The sequence below is a fragment of the Onychostruthus taczanowskii genome, unplaced genomic scaffold (assembly GCF_017590055.1).
Source record: "Onychostruthus taczanowskii isolate IOZ18803 unplaced genomic scaffold, ASM1759005v1 scaffold26, whole genome shotgun sequence".
In the NCBI taxonomy this organism is placed as follows: Eukaryota; Metazoa; Chordata; class Aves; order Passeriformes; family Passeridae; genus Onychostruthus; species Onychostruthus taczanowskii.
Genome location: NW_024499906.1, coordinates 5520257 through 5538402, shown reverse-complemented (window position 1 = coordinate 5538402; position 18146 = coordinate 5520257). Strand labels below are relative to the sequence as shown.

The following is an 18146-nucleotide window of genomic DNA, read 5'->3' as shown; positions in this document are numbered from 1 at the left end:
AGCAAAAGCTCTCACTGTATGTGACCTTGAATCCTTGCCCTTTTCACAAAATGCAGCAAGAAAAGCAGCTTGTTAGTTCCTCAGTGATTAAACGCCACACACTAAACATGGGAGACTCAAATCTCCTCTCTGCCTGAAGGAACTATCATTTACATCTCCCATAAGAACTCTCTAATGACTCAGCTATATGATATAATACCTTGGACTCTCACAACTTTTTTTCCTATTACTCTTCCTTATGTGCTGAAATATTCACTGGAGCAAGAGCCAAGCCCTGTTTTTTCTCCATGCCCTGTTGATTATCCTGACCAGTGGGCTCCACAGTCAGGTTACAACATTAGCCTGAGCCCTACAAGTCCTGCAAACACTTCACCATTCCAGGCAAACCACACCAATCTCAAAGCAGTGATTTGAGACACCTCCTGCCTGCTCATGGATGCCTTGGGAGACAAAGCCATGCCGCCAGGGGTTGGGAATACGAGCAGCTCTCCAGGCATGGTGCACACCGTATGTAGCAGCAAGCTGTTGGAGAAACAGGGCAGAGGGTGTGAACGTCCCCATCTCTCTAGGAATGCAGGACACCCCACCTATGGAGCTCGGGAAGTCTGGCTGGAGAGAGTTCTGCTGCCTGGAGAAGCAGAGCAGTGCCAGTGGCAGGGATCCATTGGGCTGGATCCATTGATCCTGGTGAGGCCATGAGATACCTGCCAGGCAGCTACAGGCACAAGGACGTGAAGGAGAATCTCTGGGCAGATATGTGTGCATCGAGTGTCTCTGGAGGTCAGGTGGCTGTTGCTCGCCGAAGGGGCGAAGCTAGCTCCGTTTGGGATGGGAGCAGTCTCACAGTGGTGGGTGTGTTGAGCTTTGCCGCCTGGCTCTGGCGATGCCGGCACTGGAACAGTGAAGGAAGGTCAGCTGATTTCACCTCGATCCCGTTTAATAAGGTTTTTTTTTTAATTTTTTTTTTTTTTTTTTTAAATCAGTGCTTCGGTACGGTTCGTCTGGAGCTTTCCTGAGAAGCTCCTCCACACGTACACACAGGGACACTGACACACCGCACGTGGATGCGGATGAGCGATTCCACCTGACCCCCGGGCATCCCTGCCCGGCAGCGGCGGGCTGGGCGGCGGCCCCGCCGGGGCTGCGATGTAGCGGGGCACCGGGGCGAGCCGCCCGCCCCGGGCACAAAGGGAAAGGCGGCCCCGAGCGAGGGGGATGGCGCACACTCCGCTTTCCTCCCCATGCGCGGGGGAAGGAGCGGGCAGGAATATTCTGGACCGAGGGAGGGGAGGAAGGAGAGAAGGTGATGAATAACTTGAATAAATCTGCAGCGGAGCTGAGGAGAGGGGGAGGGAGGCGGCGGTGGTGGCAGGTCATGTGAGGCACAGTCATGCTGCGGGCAGAGAGGGGGCACCTGGCGGGTACACGACGCGGCCGGCGAGGGGGCCGGCTACCGCCCGCCATGGCCGTGGCCCGGCCTCGCCCCCTCCTCAGCCGGGACACCCCCACCCGCCGCGGGCTCGGCGCCGCTCGGCCATTTCCGCCACGCGAGCCGAGCACTATTTCCGCCGGCCCCGGCCAGACGGGCTTTATGTCTGCCGGCGGGCCGCGCGTGCGCGGCGGCCGCCGCCATCTTACGTTGTCTCTCGCCCGCCCTCCCCTTTGGCGAGCTCTCCCCTCCTCCCCCCCGCGGCGCCTCCTCCAGCGCTCCGTGAGGAGACGGGGCAGGCACGGGGAGGGAGAGACCCGCGGCGGCGGGGAAGCCGGGAGTAGACCCTGAGGGAAGAAAGGACGGGGCGGACGCACACGCGGGAGGAGGAGGACGGATTCCAGGCGCGGTTCTGCGGAGGACGAGCGGGTGCCGCCTGTTATAAAGGGGGAGGAGGCGGCGGAGGGGGAAGGAAGAGCGTGCGGAGCGGAGCCTCCTCCAGAGACAGCCAGACACAGGGAGGAGAGAGAGGCTGCCTGGCTGGCTCCCCCTTCCTCCCTCCCTCTCTCCTTTTCATGGACTCTTTTGTCGGGTTGCTGCTGCTTTTCTTCCGTCCTTATTCCGTCTCTCTAATACCCAAAATGATTCAGCTCCATGGCTGCCACTGACGGGGATGTCCCTGCCCGGCTCAGCCTGCCGCTGCCGCCCTGCTGTGCGCCAGTCCTGTACGTATCCGCGCCTTCCTTCTCCTCCTACTACTAAGAGCGGTGATGGCGAGGGGCGCCGGCCGCCTCGCCGGGCTGCCCTGCGGGCCCGCCGGCTACACTCGCCCGGCCGAGGCGGAGAGGGAGGGAGGGAGGGCGGTGCTGCCGGCTGCCGGCGAGCCGCGGCGCCCGGCGGAGCCTCCGCGGGGAGGAGGAAGGGGCTCGCCCCCGGGTCGGCCGGCTGGCTGCCCTCCCGGGTGAGGCGCAGTCGGGGGGCTGGGGAAGGGGGGGGCGGCCGAGCAGGGAGGTGGTGGTAGAAATCAAAGGGAGGCGGGGGGGAGGGTGGTAGGGAGAAAGAAAGTGAATGGCGGAGGATTGAAAGTGTCACATTCAGAGGCGGCGGAGGACCGGTGCTCGCCCCCTCCCTGTCTCGGAGGGGAGGAGGAGGGGAGGGGAGAGGAGTGGTGGTGAGCGGCGGTGCCGAGCCGCCTCAGCCCGTGCGCTGCGGGAGCCGGGGGGGTTGTGCGTGGTGGTGTCTGCCCTGCCCTGAGCACACAGCTAACTGTGTGTGTGTGTGTGTCTGTCTGTCTCTTTCCATACCGGGGGATTGCACTCTTAAAATACACTCGATACAATGCACCAGCCTGACTCAGCCGCAGACATTAGTGCTAGGAAGATGGCGCACCCGGCGATGTTTCCTAGAAGGGGCAGCAGCAGTAGCAGCGGCAGCAGCTGCGTTACTGCTCCCACTGCACCAGGTACCGGCGTTGGGAGCGCTGCCCTCTCCGCCGAGGATTATCAGCCGCCTTTGCTGGTCCAGCCGCCGCCTCCATCTCCTGCAGCAGCTTCAACAGCGGGTCCACAGCCGACACCCCCTCATCCACAAAGCCTGAACCTCCTCTCGCAGTCTCAGCTCCAGCCACAGCCCCTTGCACAGACTGGAGCTCAAATGAAAAAGAAAAGTGGCTTTCAAATTACCAGTGTGACCCCTGCTCAAATATCAGCTAGTATGAGCTCTAATAACAGCATAGCCGAGGATACAGAAAGCTACGATGATTTGGATGAGTCTCACACTGAAGACCTGTCATCTTCAGAAATCTTGGATGTGTCTTTATCCAGAGCCACTGATATGGGAGAACCTGAGAGGAGTTCTTCTGAAGAGACTCTAAATAACTTCCAAGAGGCAGAGACTCCTGGGGCTGTTTCTCCAAACCAGCCTCATCTTCCTCAGCAGCATGCTCCTCTGCCTCATCACCCACAGCAGAGTGTTGTGATCAATGGAAGTGTTCATCCTCATCATGTTCATCATCACCACCATCTTCACCATCACCATCATGGACACCATCATCCATCGCATCCTGGGGTGGGTAGCGCCCCAGTTTCTGGAGGACCACCGCCCAGTCCATCGTTTAGAAAACTCTCAACAACTGGAAGCTCTGACAATGTTATATCAACTGCACCAGTTTCTGCTGCATCATCCACTGGTTCCCCGGCATCTGCCGTGTCTAATATCCGCACTACAAGTAGTCCTGGCAATTTAGGTATAAGTCCTGCTGCTGGAACTAGTACCTTAAGTAATATTGGTGGTGGTAGTTCTAGTGTGGCAAGCAATGTGCTTGGTACTATAAATTTAAGCAACATCATGAGTACTGGTAATGTAAATGCTTTGTCTGGAACTAGCAGCAATGCTAATGTGAATATCTTGAGTGGTGTTGGCAATGGTACGAGTGCTTCCTCTAGTGTCATTAACAATGTTACTAATCCAACTGCAGGAATGGCAGTGGGATCAAGCCAGCAGCAGCCTGCATCTGGCACGTCAAGGTTTAGGGTTGTAAAATTAGATTCTAGTTCTGAACCTTTCAAAAAAGGTAGATGGACATGTACTGAATTCTATGATAAAGAAAACACTGTTGCAGTTTCGGAGGGAGTAGCAGTAAACAAAGCAGTAGAGACGATAAAACAAAACCCGCTTGAAGTGACTTCTGAAAGGGAGAGCACCAGTGGGAGTTCTGTTAGCAGCAATGTAAGCACACTGAGTCACTATACAGAAAGTGTGGGAAGTGGAGAAATGGGAGCACCTACTGTGGTACAGCAGCAAGCATTTCAAGGTGTGGGTCCGCAGCAGATGGATTTTAGCAGTGCTGCTCCTCCAGCAATTCCAGCATCTAGTATACCACAGAGTGTTTCTCAATCACAGCTTGCACAAGTCCAGCTGCATTCTCAAGAAGTAAACTATCCACAGCAGAAGCCAGGGGTCCAACCTCCTGCACAGGCCAGTCTAACCACTGTTACTGGGGTTCAGCCAGCCCCAGTTAATATACTAGGTGTATCCCCATCTCTGGGCCACCAGCAACCTGCCCTTCAGAGTATGGCTCAACAGCAGCTGCCGTATTCGCAGCCGGCGCAGCCTGTGCAGACTTTGCCAGTGGTGCAGCAGCAGTTGCAGTACGGACAGCAACAGCAGCAGCAGCCAGTTCCTACGCAGATGGCCGCGGGTCACGTTAAGCCGGTGAACCAAAACTCTGTCACAGGGGCTATGCCAGACTACATTCAACATCAGCAGATCCTTCAGACTCCAGCCCCTGCCATGCAGCCAAGTTCTACAGGAGTAGGAGCTGGGCAACCGGTTCCTGTTGCCCAGGCACAGGGCATGCAGCCTACAGTGCAAGCACATCCAGCTGCTGCCCCAGCTCAGCCTGTTGCACATGCTCCAGCAGCAATACCAGGTGTAGCTGCCAGTGGTCAAATGCTAAATGTTGGGCAGCAAGGAAGTGTAGCTGCTGTGGTGCAACCACCATCTGCTGCAAACCAAATTCCACCTCCAGTTATGCCATCAACGGCTGCTCCTCCATCTTCCCAAGTAGTGCAGTCTGTGCAGACAGGAATAATGCAGCAAGGATTACAGGCTAGCGCTACAGGCCTTCCTCAACAAATGGTCATTGCTCAGCAAAACACCTTGTTACCTGTACAGCCACAGGCACAAGGAGTGGAATCTGTAGTCCAAGGGATGACTGGCCAGCAGCTGCCTGCGGTAAGCCCTATACCCTCTGCTAGTACTGTTCCTGCACCAAGTCAAGCTGGTTCAGCTGTGCCTCCTGGCATACCTTCTGCTTCTGTAGGTTTGGGACAGCCACAGAACATAGCGCAGGCTTCGGCCGTGCAGAATGGCAGCTTGGCTCAAAGTGTTAGTCAGCCTCCCTTGATATCAACAAGTATAGGTATGCCAGTGGCACAGAGTGTGCCACAGCAGATGCCATTAAGCTCTACCCAGTTCCCTGCACAATCACTAGCTCAGTCCATTGTAAGCCAAATGGAAGACGGCAGACGCCCTACAGAACCTTCCTTGGCGGGTTTACCTCAAGCTGCCAGCGTTGAGAGCGGTGGTGGAGCATCGGCCGCTTCAGATGGCGGTAGCAGCAACGTGCCATCCTCGGCGTCCCTCTTCCCGCTGAAGGTGCTGCCGTTGACAACGCCTCTTGTAGATGGTGAGGATGAGAGGTAAGACTGCCTGTAACTTTATTAAAAGATGGACTCTCTGATAGTTTGATTTGCACTAACTTGCAGGTCTTGTTACAGCCATTCTGTGACATGAAGCAGTGTGATGTTTCTGTCTAATTAAAATACTATTTCTCAGGTCTCAGCACATGCAGATATTGTATTAAAGAACTTGTTTTCCACTTGAGGGGGTGGGTTGTATTGATTATGCTTTGAAACTACTGTGTGGGTAAATTGTGCTTAACAGTCTGTTCAGTGTGTATATTCCCACTGTTGAGGAAGACAAGAATACTGTAGAGTGTGGGTATACTAGTGGTGATTGCAGTTTAGATTTTTTATTATATGGAAATAATTAATATTTATTCTATTTTTTTTCACAAAAAAGACTAGACTTCATCCTGCCTTAACTTCTCTTTTTAAAGTATTGCTTTACTAAGGTTGAACCAATTGTGATTCTGTAGTGTATTCAAAACCTCTTTTACAGCCAAGAGGTGCTTTAGGCAAACGAGTATGGTGGGATAAGGGATGTTCAGCAGCGTTGTTGTGGCTCTTTGAATTGAACCTGGGCTACTTTTGGTCTTGATGGTGCTGCTTCAAAGTGTTAACGCATGGTGAGATCTGCTCAGGCCTGCCGAAGGGTGGTGAACCTTTGCATCTGGTGGACCAATTTTGTGCAGTTCAAGTAAGAAAACTGCACTTTTTTTCCCCATTTTCACCAGTTCAAACTACATGTATTCTCTCAGCTTCACCTTTTCAAGTAAATGACCACTGCCTAGTCTTAATAGTACGTGCATGTGAACATTCCTATTTCTTTGACAGTGTGTGTAGAGAAGTTGAGACCATTGTGTGTGCAGGCTGAATTGATTGAAACATCAATTTTAAAGTGTGATGGTTTGATATTAATTATGTGTGGAAAGTCCTCAATGTGTTGAGGACCTCTTGTGATACGGGTTTGTGAGTGGCCAGGAAAACTGGTGCTTCTTCCAAAGAATTTCCTGTCTAAGAAGCTACATTAATGGAGGAGTAACTTTGAAGATAAATAACCCTCCCTGGGAATGTGGAGCAGGACAGAAAACACTAGAAAAACTGAGACTAGGGTGAGGAGACAAAATAAGGCACCAAACACAAGGTGGGAAAAATGCTGTGGCAATGGGAGGTGAAGCACTTTTTAAGTACCTTCTTGGTGCCATGACTTAAATCAGGAGTAATACCAGTGACCAGACTTTATTATTTATTATTTTTTTTTTTAGTAAAATGGGTTGCTGGGAGAGGCTGGATTCTTTTCTTAATATTGAAAATCCTAACTCTATCAGCAGTCTCTGATTATGTTGATCATAAGGTGTTGACTGCTGTAGTGGCTTTCATCACATGTTTCTGAGATGCCAGAGACCTGTAATGAGTAGCAGCTTGTCTTCCAGGAGTGCTAGAAGACAAGTTCCAACACTTTTGCATTCTGATTATGTTTTTTTAGTCAATAAGTACATGAAGGTGATAGAAGACAGATTGAGGTGTTAAAGCCAACAGTGTCACCATTATGCTGTTAGCAGTTTTTCAGAAATATTTTTTGGTTTTCTTTTGTTTGAATTTTGTAAGCCAAGACACTAATCCTTCTCTTCACGAGTCCCACTGGTGTTTGGTGGTGTTGTTTGTTTTTGTTGTAGTGTGGTTGTTGTTTTTTGGCTTTGTTTTCATTTTTCAACCAAAAAAAATCCCCCTAAGCTTTCAGGGGATCCTAGCCAAGTAGAAAAATCATAAGCTTAAAGATAGGGTTTTGGAGAATGACATCTAGAATATGTCTGTACCCTGATTTTAAGAGCATATGTTAACAGTTCAACATGATTGGTAGTTTTTCCAGAATGTTTAAATCTCTCAGGGTAACAATAGCCAGAAATACCTTCTTCCTCTGTTGTTTGGCTAGCCAAAGATCATATCCTTTCTTCTCCCATGCACGTTGTGTCTTTGTTCAATCTGTCATCTCCAGGTAGGCTACACTTTTGTTTAGCTGCAGTTGGAAAACCATTTATATTCTTTACACAAAGCAGGATGTGACTCTATTAAATGGAGACCAAAAATAATTGGGTTTTTTTTGCATGGCAATAGTGGCCAGGTTACTTTTGTGTACAATCAGACCATTTGCAGCGGCACGTCTCCCTGAATATTTGTGTGTGACCTTAAAAACCTGATGAGATTGCTTCTGTTTCTGCTTCCAGGGGGTCTCAGGGCAGAGTACTTCTGTTGTCATCCTCACTGGAATTTTGGGCTGGAGCTGAGAGTTTGTTACTCACTGGAAGCAGTGCAAGATACGTTGTTACTCTGCTTGGCTCCACACTTTTCTGGCCATGGGATCTCTCTAGTTCCTTTTTTTTTTTTTTTTTTTGCTGGTTTGTTAGATTATCCCCCCTTTTACAGGAGCTAAAGGGTAGTGTATTGTAAAAGGACATAACCATTTCAGAAGCAGGTGTACTGTAATTATGTGTTTGAAATCCCCATTTCTCTTACTCTTATCTGCACACACATATATCACTGAAGATTTCCATCAATACATCCCAAGTGATTCTAAACCTGGCAAAGGAAAAGGTAGGAGAAAAGAAGTGAGTGGTGACATAATTGGGCCAGTGAAGAAGCTGTAAAATTCCATTTAGCGTGCCTTTGAAAAAACATCTGACCCATGTAATACCTTGTATAGATTAACTCCCAGCTTTCCTTAAAGCTGTATATAACTGCATTTAAGGCTGTGCCAGTATCTTTAACTCTGTTCAGTTTTTAGAATGCCATTTGCAGCTCTTTCTGTGCCTGTTATCAGGGCATGGCCTTTTAAATATAGACAGCGTGGAGTGTATCTGCTTTGAGAACCATAACCTTTATTTCCCCAGTATGAATGACTTTTATTTCAAGTCATAGTGAAGATTAGATATTAAAAATGAGCTGCTTGGCAGAATGCCATATGGAAAATTAATTTTCAAATGTGAATAAATAAAGAAAGGATACAAATAATACTCCCTGTACTTTCTGTATTAAAAAAAAAATCAAACTGCTGAACAAAAAACCCCAACAAAATCACCAAATGCCCGTAGTTCTTCTGACGAGTCTTCTTAAGCCTGTTGGGTATGCCATAGATGTTTGTGTGTTGGTAGATTTATCATCTCTTAATTTTTTGGTCTACAAAAATGCAGGCCAGTTTTTTCGTTGTTAAATACTTTTTTTTACCCTGCTCCTTAGTTTGAGCCATGGTATGGACTCAGTGCATAGTTCTTAATTAGTTTCTTGGATTTAGAGTGGTTACCTTGATTTATTCACTATAACTACTAAATCTTGCTAATTTTAGGCATGGTCTTTTGAGTTTAGTATTTCATCTTTAGAACTGTGAACAGGATTGCTTTTATTTTCATGTGTTTGAGATTTAAGCATGGAAGAATGCATGTTTGTATCACAGTGAATCTTTTTGTGTATTTATACTTAGTGTTGCAAAATCAGTTACATCCTTGTAGACAATGTTTTGCTGTACATGCTTGCAGTAAGATTTTGTATGGACTTTCATTATTTTTAAGTTACCTGTGAAGTGAAGACTTCAAAAGTTAATGTATTTTACAGCATCTATGAAGGCTGCTATAAGTGAATTTAAAAATAACTTAATCTGAAACATTGTTTGTCATTCCTCAAAAGCAGATTTTTTGTGAATGAAGGATAGAGAACTAGTAACTGCCTCCCTGTCCTTGACAACATTTCCTGCAGAATTGTTTGCATTCTTTAGGCTGGTGCAAGTTGTGTTCACCTGTTTGTGCATGTCATCCAACGAAGCTGAAGAGAAGAAGGAGGAAAAGATGGTGGCAAATGCAAAACAGGCATAGAGATTTAAAATATATTTTATTATCTGACAATCTCATTATTAAGAGAAATTTTTATTAAAAGATCCCTTTAGAAATGTTTTTTGCATAAGACGTGTGTTTTGGCTTGTTACTAAGTTTGTAGAGGGGCTGGAAGATTAAAGCTGAACATGAGAATCAAGACTTGTGAGCAATTTTTGAGAGATCTCCACCAGTAGTAACTAGTACTAGATTGTAAAGTGAAGTACAGTCAGGAAGGTGGATTAGTGTTCATCGTGTATGCAGCTATGTAGTGGAAAGGCTGACCAGGTACAAGTGAGATTTTTACAGGTGTAATTCAATACTTTTTGAAGATTTTAGGAAGCAGTAGTGAATGAAGTAAGTAAGTAAGGTAGTAGAACTGGAAACTTCAATTATGTTTTTGGTGCAGTAACTATTTTGCGTACTTACTTGTGTAAGTGTTTAGAGTTTATATGGGCTTCTTTCTTTGCTGGAAGTTCTGCTGCTCTGTGTGTGGTGAGAAAGGGAATAGATACTTTACAACAAAGGATTTCTGGTGGATTAGCATAGATTTATAGTGGCTTTTTTTTAGTTGCATCTTAGGGGCAGTGGTGTTACTTTCTGTCTTGCAGATTTTAAACTTGCTTCAGAGTCTTGCCACCATTTTGAAAACCATGATTTGAGTTCTAGGAGATGAGCTGTTACGAAAATCTGTTCATATCTTCAACTGAGCTTTCTTTGGAACTTGAAAAAATTATTAACCTTACTAATGTCTAGTTAATTGAGCAGAAAGAGAGAACTTTGAAGAAAGTGTGCTTGCTGTTGTGTCATGCTGACAAGTCCAGTTTCTCACTTTGTCTGATGGAGTAAAAGACCTATTATTGGTTGAATTGACTTTGTTAGTTCTGCTCTAAGTAAAGAACAATGAAGAATTTAGGGTCTGCACCTTGTATGTCTCCTGACCAGCTGTAGGTGGCAATACCTTTTTTGATGGAGCTCTTCCTGGCATCTTTTATAGGTGCATTTTCTGCATGCCATGACACACTTTGAACTAAGGGTTGCTACAGTGTTTGGTATTACGTTGTCTTTCAAGACAGGAAGAACCAACAGATACCAGGGAGTTGTAAAAGCAGTAATTTAGCACTTAAGGCAGATGCTGAGAAATTAATATCTTCTAGTGATTTCCAGAAACCATTCCTTAGCACTGCAGTTTTTGTTGCTCCTTGGAGCAGTGCATAAATATGAAACCCTTTATGTATGTGTATGAGAAAATGAACAAACAAGATTTTAAAGTATTTAATGTTGAAAAACAATCTTTGTTACTGTCTCAGGATTTGCATTCTTTACAGGCTAATCTGAAAATTATAATTAAACCCACTGACAAATGGATTGGCAGTGAAGTGTTTCAGCCTTTACAAGTTACTGTGATCTAGATAATGGGGAACAGAGTAATGACTGTATCAGTCAGTGGTAAACTAGCAAAGATAGCAGAGTGGGAAGGAAAAATAATTGAAAAACAAACAACCACCATCCCCTCCGAAAAACCCTAACCCTAGCCACCCCCAATATGTTATTGTATCTTGCTTAGGCGTAAATAAAAAGGTGTATGTTAGCATACCTATGCTACAAGAAGGCCCCCTATAACCTGTTCATCTTACAGATGGTAATAAAGTAAATAAGCCTTTTCAGACCTGTCTCTTAACAGCCTGGGAAGTGCATCAAATTGTAAACAGCAGTATTGCTAGTACGGTTTTTTAAACAAGAAACTGCACATGCATGAATTTCAGTGCAATTATAGCGAGTGATTCTTGGTATGACCTTTCTGGGAATAATTTGTGATCTGGGTTTGCAGTGTGATGTAGGTGAAACATAAAAATGACTAGAAAAGAATAGTGTGTCTTTGTTCTCATTGATTTAATGCACTGGTTCTTTTTCTATTCTTTTGATTAATTTATGAGACTAAAATGTACTGTGTGTAATACATATTATACTTTAACAAATGACTGAACACTTCTTAAAGTGGGCCTGTACCTTTCATTTACTGCATTTGTGCCACCAAAAGCAGTGCTATTAAGATGGACTAAGGGTAAGATTATTCGGTAAATTATTTCATGGTGGTGATCACTGTAAATAAGAAACTATTTTATTCTCAGCATGGTTGTACAGGAAACCATAGCCTAAAGCTAAGACGGAAAGAGTTCCTGAGTGACTGGAGATATAGCACTTCATTTTATTTATGTTCTAAAGCATTCAGACTTAAGAATTGCATGATGGAAGTGCAGCATAATTATGGTATCAAATTGGAGCACCTGGTCATCCTTCTGGCTTTAATGTCTGGAAACACTTTAACTCTTTTTCTGCCTTTGGAATTTGCTAAACAAAGATAGTAATTGTGTTATGGTCCGTGGTGTAAAAATCCTTATCAGCTCATTTTGTGCAAGCCTCTGAACACCTATTGTGCCTTGTCAGTGTTGGAAGCAGGATTTGGTTTGTGGCTGCAATTATATGCAAAAATCTCCATCTTTCACTGAAGCTGAATTGACTTTGCTGAGAGAGTTATTTAGAGGTCATAAATGACTGGCAGGCAGAGATTGTAATGATGCCATACATGCAAGTCGTAGAGCCTGTGCTAGTTCAGGTGTTCTGTCTTTGTGGGTTGCCTTATGGACTGAGCGACTTGCTAGTACCTACTGAATGAGGCTTCTGATTTTGGTGCTGTGCAGAGATGAAGAATGATATTCATCATGTTCAAACACATCATTATGCTTTAATAATGGGAACTTGTTCAATTTTATGATTTTTTTTTATACTTGCAAAAGTAAGATCTTTAACGTGTCATGGTAAAACAGAAAAGTCACAGTAAAGTTTTTCACTAATTTCTTTGAGCAAACAGTTACTTTGATTATGCTTCCTTTAAATGATTTTGGTATTATTGTGTGCCAAAAATTACTCCTGAGTTTTTTTCTTCTCTTCTCCACTGGGTTTTGTTAGATGTTTGTCCCTCATGTTTAATAGTTTATTATGCTGTTTTAAGGTGTTGGTGAGGCTTCCTATGTTGGTGACCTTTGACACTCAGGATGTAAATTTAAGACTCGTAGGCATTCGGGTTTGAAGTTCTTGTTCCAATTTCTGTTTCTTCTTGCAGTGCAGGGTTAGTGATGATCCAGAACAGTAAAAGTAACTTTGCTTCTTTCAACAGAGAATGGCTCCTAAAACAAACTGCTCTTTATAAGTAGCCTTTCTTGCTCGGGCTTGTAGGTATTGTACAGTCTGGAATGGGTATAGCGTTTTGAAAATACACTAGAAGAACAGAGTAAGAAGTAAAGTAGTTGAGGATTTTGTTTATCATTATGGCTTGGAAATTTAACACAGTTTTGGAACTTACGATGGTCCTCAAAGAGCAACAAATGCACCTACCACTGATGCTATTTTTTTTTCCTCAAGAAAATTCTCAGAAAATGGTTTTGTAGTTGTTTTAATTAAATTTAAGGGGTATCTTGTTCATCTGCTTACATACTTCTGAATAATCTATTTTTTTGAGTGTAGATGAGAAGTACCATTTTATAAATTGCTAAAACAGGCAGCAGAGGATCTTCTCTAAGTTTAGATTTAGAGATGAACTTGCTACTAGGTGAATAGGACAACAGTCTGTTAAAAAAGACAGGCAGTACTTCTAGTAAGGTGTACATTTGATAGCAACTGGTAGTTGGTCACAGAGTGTTTTATAACCTTCTGCTTAAGTTTGTGAAATGACTCGATCAAGCATATTGTTTGAGCTTCTGTGTGATTTAAGTGTTTTTCTAACCTTCTTATTTGTCTTGTCTTTTTTATTTTTTTGGTCTTGTTTTGTTTTTGGTTTTGTTTGGGTTTTTTTTGGTTGTGTGTGTTTGGTTGTTTTAATTAGCATGGATATCAGCAGGAAGTTTTCAGGATTCTGGTTTCTTGGTATGTTACTGAGTTTTGAACCCCTCCAGCAGCTGTTTAAGCAACAGTGTCAAAGTATGTGCTAAGTACTAGGGATAGTACTGAAAGCTGCTGAAAATGTGGATACACATTCAACAATAGTTTTAGCATCTTAATGCATTTAATAATAGGGTTCTTTTTTACTTCAGTACTGCAGTATAGCTCTTAATGATGACTTACACAGGTAATGGAATTTCAGCATGCAGTGCTATTACTGTATGGCTGTTTCTTTATCCTCAGTGTTACACTTGGTTCATTCCCCCTGTAAGAGCTCGAGGTGTGGATCAAATGTAAGTTACACCATCCTTTTTGCAGATATTGTTAGTCTTTTTTTTGTCATCCACTGTCTTGTGGGTCCTAGTTATTGATAACTCACTTATCAATATGTTAATTGTCTTTGGTTCTTACATATCTATTGAGTAGTCCTTTTAGTTACATAAAGTGTTAAATTCCGAATTTGGTAACCATTAAGTGTTGCTTATGCTGATTTATAAATGGTGTTTGCCTCAAAATCCTTGTAAACAAATAAAAGTTATAGAAATAGCTCTTAATGTTTCTCCAGTAACTTTGAAGTCTGTGCAGTGTAGAGGGATGAAATCCCTGTCAAGATGAGAGAAAACTTAAATGCCTCTTAAGCTTCCTCTGACCTTCATTTCACCCAATTCCATCACAGTCATGGATAGATGACAGAGATGATGACTGGCAGTTGACTTTTATAGATAAGAAACTGTAGAAATCAAAAATGTTAGAATGTAACCATACTAAATGTTTCTATATATTTAGTGGTCTTATAGCTATTAAGGAAGACAGTGATTAAAAATTAACCCAGTAATTCATGTATGATTGTTTTGATGTCTGTTGTGACTGCAATTTTGAAATACTTCTCTTTTTAAAGAAAAGCAAGCAAAAATTTCTCAGACAGAATCTAAATAATGAGTGACTTGTTTGGCATATATTGCCACTGAGCTGGGATAAGCAAAGGGAAAAAAAGGCTTTTGTAGATTTCCTGGAGGTTTATTTTAAGCTTCATAATTTTACTGGATGTATGTGTGTTGAAATATCATAATGTGTTTTTGTACCATATGAAAGATTCCATATTTTTCTGAGGAAGTCTGTCTGTGGACTATAAACAGCATTTTAATTTGTACTTCCAGATTGAGCCTGACAGAAGTGGAATGCTTTTCTTTCCCTTTAGGATTTCGTGAGGGTTCATGCTGTAATGCCTGCCATATAGAAATGAATGTAAGGGGAAGGAGAACAGCTTAGGATGTTTCATGATTGTGTGTGTGTGTCAACTTGTGCATGTTATTAATTGTCATTTTCCCTTGATGTCACTTTCAGTAGAGGATTCTCAGACTATAAGCATCTCTGAAATCTGTCAAGGAAGGATTTTATAGTAATAATTAGTTTATATTTAGCATTATTGTTTATGTTCTAAGCTGCTCAGTGAAGAATCTTGACCTGACCTCAATTTGAAATGTCTCCTGAACATCTTGATTAATTTGCTTTTGGAATCCTTCAGTCTGAAATTCTTAATGTTCCTTACCTGTATGTACACATATGAGAATATATAAAGCTGTTTTTTTTTTTTTTTTTTTTTTTTTTTTTTTTTTTTTTTTTTTTGTAAATAAAACAACCCAAAACAAACCTACTGGTGAAAGAATGAGCAATACTGCTTTTACAGTCTCATTTCTTGCAGTCTTACAAAATAAGACCAAGCGAAAATAAAAAGAACCATGAATTAATGACTACGTACTTTAAGTACTTGTTAAATAATTTACTGTAGCACCCAAATGAATTCAAGGTATAAATGTACCTCTTTAATCTGCTGAATGAGGTTATTATGTTAAGAATGGATCAACATATTGCACTGCCAAGTGTTTCTTTAGTGGGCCTAATATCCCAAATTGGGTGAAATGTCGAATTGCTCATAAATGTTCAGGGATTGGTTAGGATGTGCATGTACCTCCATGTTATTTTTTTTTTCTTTCCAAGTGTATGAAATTCCTTCCAGTTCTGTAATTGCTTGTGAAAAAGAGGAGTTGCTGAGCCTCCATTTGATTGGAGAGAGAGGAGGGAGGGTAGAAGGTGTGAAAGAAATGTTCATGATGCTGGTTTTGGTTTTCTTCTTTATTTTTGGTGGGGAAAGGGATTTTATTTTTTTAAATACTGTCAGGCATGCAGTGTGTCAGTCGAGTATATGCAGTTGTTGGCAATACAGCCTCTTCCTATTTATGGGATAGTAGCTGAAAGGCCTTGTTATGAATTGGTGCCCTGCTTTGCTGGCTGCTTTATAACAGAGAGCAGAAAAGATAATGATGAAGGACTTGGTGTCTGATGTCCATACAACTTCTCAAGTGATTTTAAGACAGTGATGGTTTAAAGCAGGCAAAATTCTAAATGTTTCTAGTAGTTTATGGAAAAACAGAGCAGCAAAGCAGGATTAGTAATCTCTGTGTTCTTGTGGAGCTGCACCGTGCTAATAATGGAGTGCATCATCTCCGGAACAGCCCTGCACTGACAATTGTTGGAGCTGCCGTTTTGCCATGCAGGCAGGGGTCAGCCTCTTCAGGAGGTCTCACCGACTGCCCTTGGGGTGTGTAGATCTCTAGTGCTGCTTATGTTGGAGATGGGGAAGAAACTGAGCAGTCCCGTTATTTCACTGGATTTAACGTGTAAATGGAAGATAATGATTTGCATCAAGATACCTTCAGCTTCTAGAGCACTGTGATCTGTGGAAGGGGAAAAAGAAATACTAGCATGTTATAAGAGATAGGTCTAGTTATCTTCACTTCCTGCATTTGTCTCACCATCAGAATCCAATGTGGAATCTTTATTATGTATGTTTACTGTCACAATTCTTAAAATATTTAGAAAAACTTTTTTTTAAGATTCCTGTGAAGTTATTGAATAAAAGTATTTTCTCTGAAAAAGTTCTCCAAAGAATTTTATAAAGGACAATGAAATTTTATGAAGTGTTCATACATATTTTCAAATGGAGGCTCGTCTTGATACTTAAATATTTAAGTATTTAAGCAAGCCATGTAATCCTCCCTCTTAATACTTTTTGTCTGGGGAGATGTTTAAGCAAAGTTGTTCAGGGTTTGTTTTCTCATAATTTTATTTTAAAAAGTGTCTCTTGTTCCAACCTCTGAACATGATAGACTAAACCATTTGTAGTGTTTCAGAAACATGTACATTTTATAAGTATCTAAAATGCTCTAATTGTTTTTATATTCCAAGAACAACAATAAAGAACAAAAAAGCATCCAAACCCTGGGATATCTTTTTGTTAAATAACGAAGTTTACCGAATATGATAGCCAGAACGATAAGTCAGATCAATATAGCAGCCATGCAGTTACCTAAATCCCAGACAGCTATCCTTCTAGTTTGGCTGTAAAATCCTATGATTTTGTGCATTTACAGGTACTCTTTAAAAATACATTCTTGAAGTTGCTGTCAGATTGCTCTGGATTATGTCTTTAGCCTTTGTGAATGCAGACAAATCTTCTCATGTTTTTATTACTGTGATGACTAGAGTCACACATATTGGATTCATGAAATGATACTGCCAAGTAACTGTGCTCAACTTGGCATCGGCAGCCTTGCAGTGTGAGGTCTGTGCTCACAATTGGTCAAGTATAAGTTTTGGTTGTCTGTAGCAGATTGTAATATGCATATGTAGAGTTTCTGTAAATTATATGCTAGAAGTTCTTAAGCAATGCATGTTCTACTAAAAATGGTATCTTGGATACCATTCTTAAAAAATGTAATTACAATATTAGAAATCATATTAAATGAAACAAATATTTTCTTTAGCATTTTATATCCTAAATTATATATATACTCTAGCCCAAGGTATGCATTTAAAATTATGATACTAAAATGGTTTGTTCCGTTGCAGAATTGTTCAAGCATATGGGTAACCCTTTATTTAATTTTTTTTTCTCATCTGTTTCATGTTTTTCACCACTGATTTATATTGTCTGCTGCTGATGAAAAAGCAAGCTTTAGAAACAAAGCCATTTCAGAAATCATGGGATTGCTGGAAAGATTTGCATTTTGTTTCAGAAATAAGAGTTAAAGAAGTAACTATCATTGGTTGTCTCATCTTCCTAATGTGACCACAAGAAAAATGTACCAAAAATAATTGCTGGGAAAAGTAAGCTTTTTTCTTCATGAAAAAAGGTCCAGCCATGTCTGAATACTATTTAATTATAGTGTCTGTCAGTGAATGTGACTAGTTTCTGTGAGATTGCTCTTAAGTGGTAAACAAGGGTTGTTTTTAATCTCAAACTGGTAAGAAATGGTTTGAAATACTGTGTTTGAAGAGATGTGCAATTTTTGCTGGTGAAGTAAGCAATTTTTTCTCTTAAGTATGGAGTGGTGGATTTTACGAAGATGGCACAGATAGGAAATATGAAAATTAGGACTTTTTGCTTCTGGCTGTTTTGAAAATTAAAACTGAATAGAAAGTGTGTTTGAAACATGGCAATGAACACCTGAAATTTCAGTGTGGCTGCTGTTGACTTGGCAGATTAATTTTCTTGAAGGAAAGAGCACCTGATGCACCTGAGCACCTGATGATAACAGTAATACTAAAAAGAGATGCTGAAGAGAAGGCTCAATAAGAGCTCTGTGAGGTGAAGAACTTGGAAATCCTGGATTGAGGTTTGCCTTTTGGATTTGGTTTGCCGCTTTGGTTTTGAATTCCCAACCTTTACCTACT

The 18146-nt window shown here is 42.5% G+C and overlaps 1 protein-coding gene across 2 annotated transcripts in view; it reads left to right on the top strand.

Moving 5' to 3' along the window:
* The first annotated feature begins 1716 nt into the window (after positions 1-1716).
* Positions 1717-18146, top strand: part of TSC22D1 (TSC22 domain family member 1) — a 91388-nt gene continuing 74958 nt past the window's right edge. Inside the window, exons 1-2 of one of the 2 annotated variants that reach the window (XM_041407415.1) lie at positions 1717-2154; positions 2777-5631. In XM_041407415.1, coding sequence (XP_041263349.1) covers positions 2810-5631 — 2822 coding nt within the window. In that variant the 5' untranslated portion in view covers positions 1717-2154; positions 2777-2809. Of the gene's footprint in view, positions 2155-2767; positions 5632-18146 lie in introns of those variants that run through there. The other variant, XM_041407414.1, reaches the window with a different exon arrangement.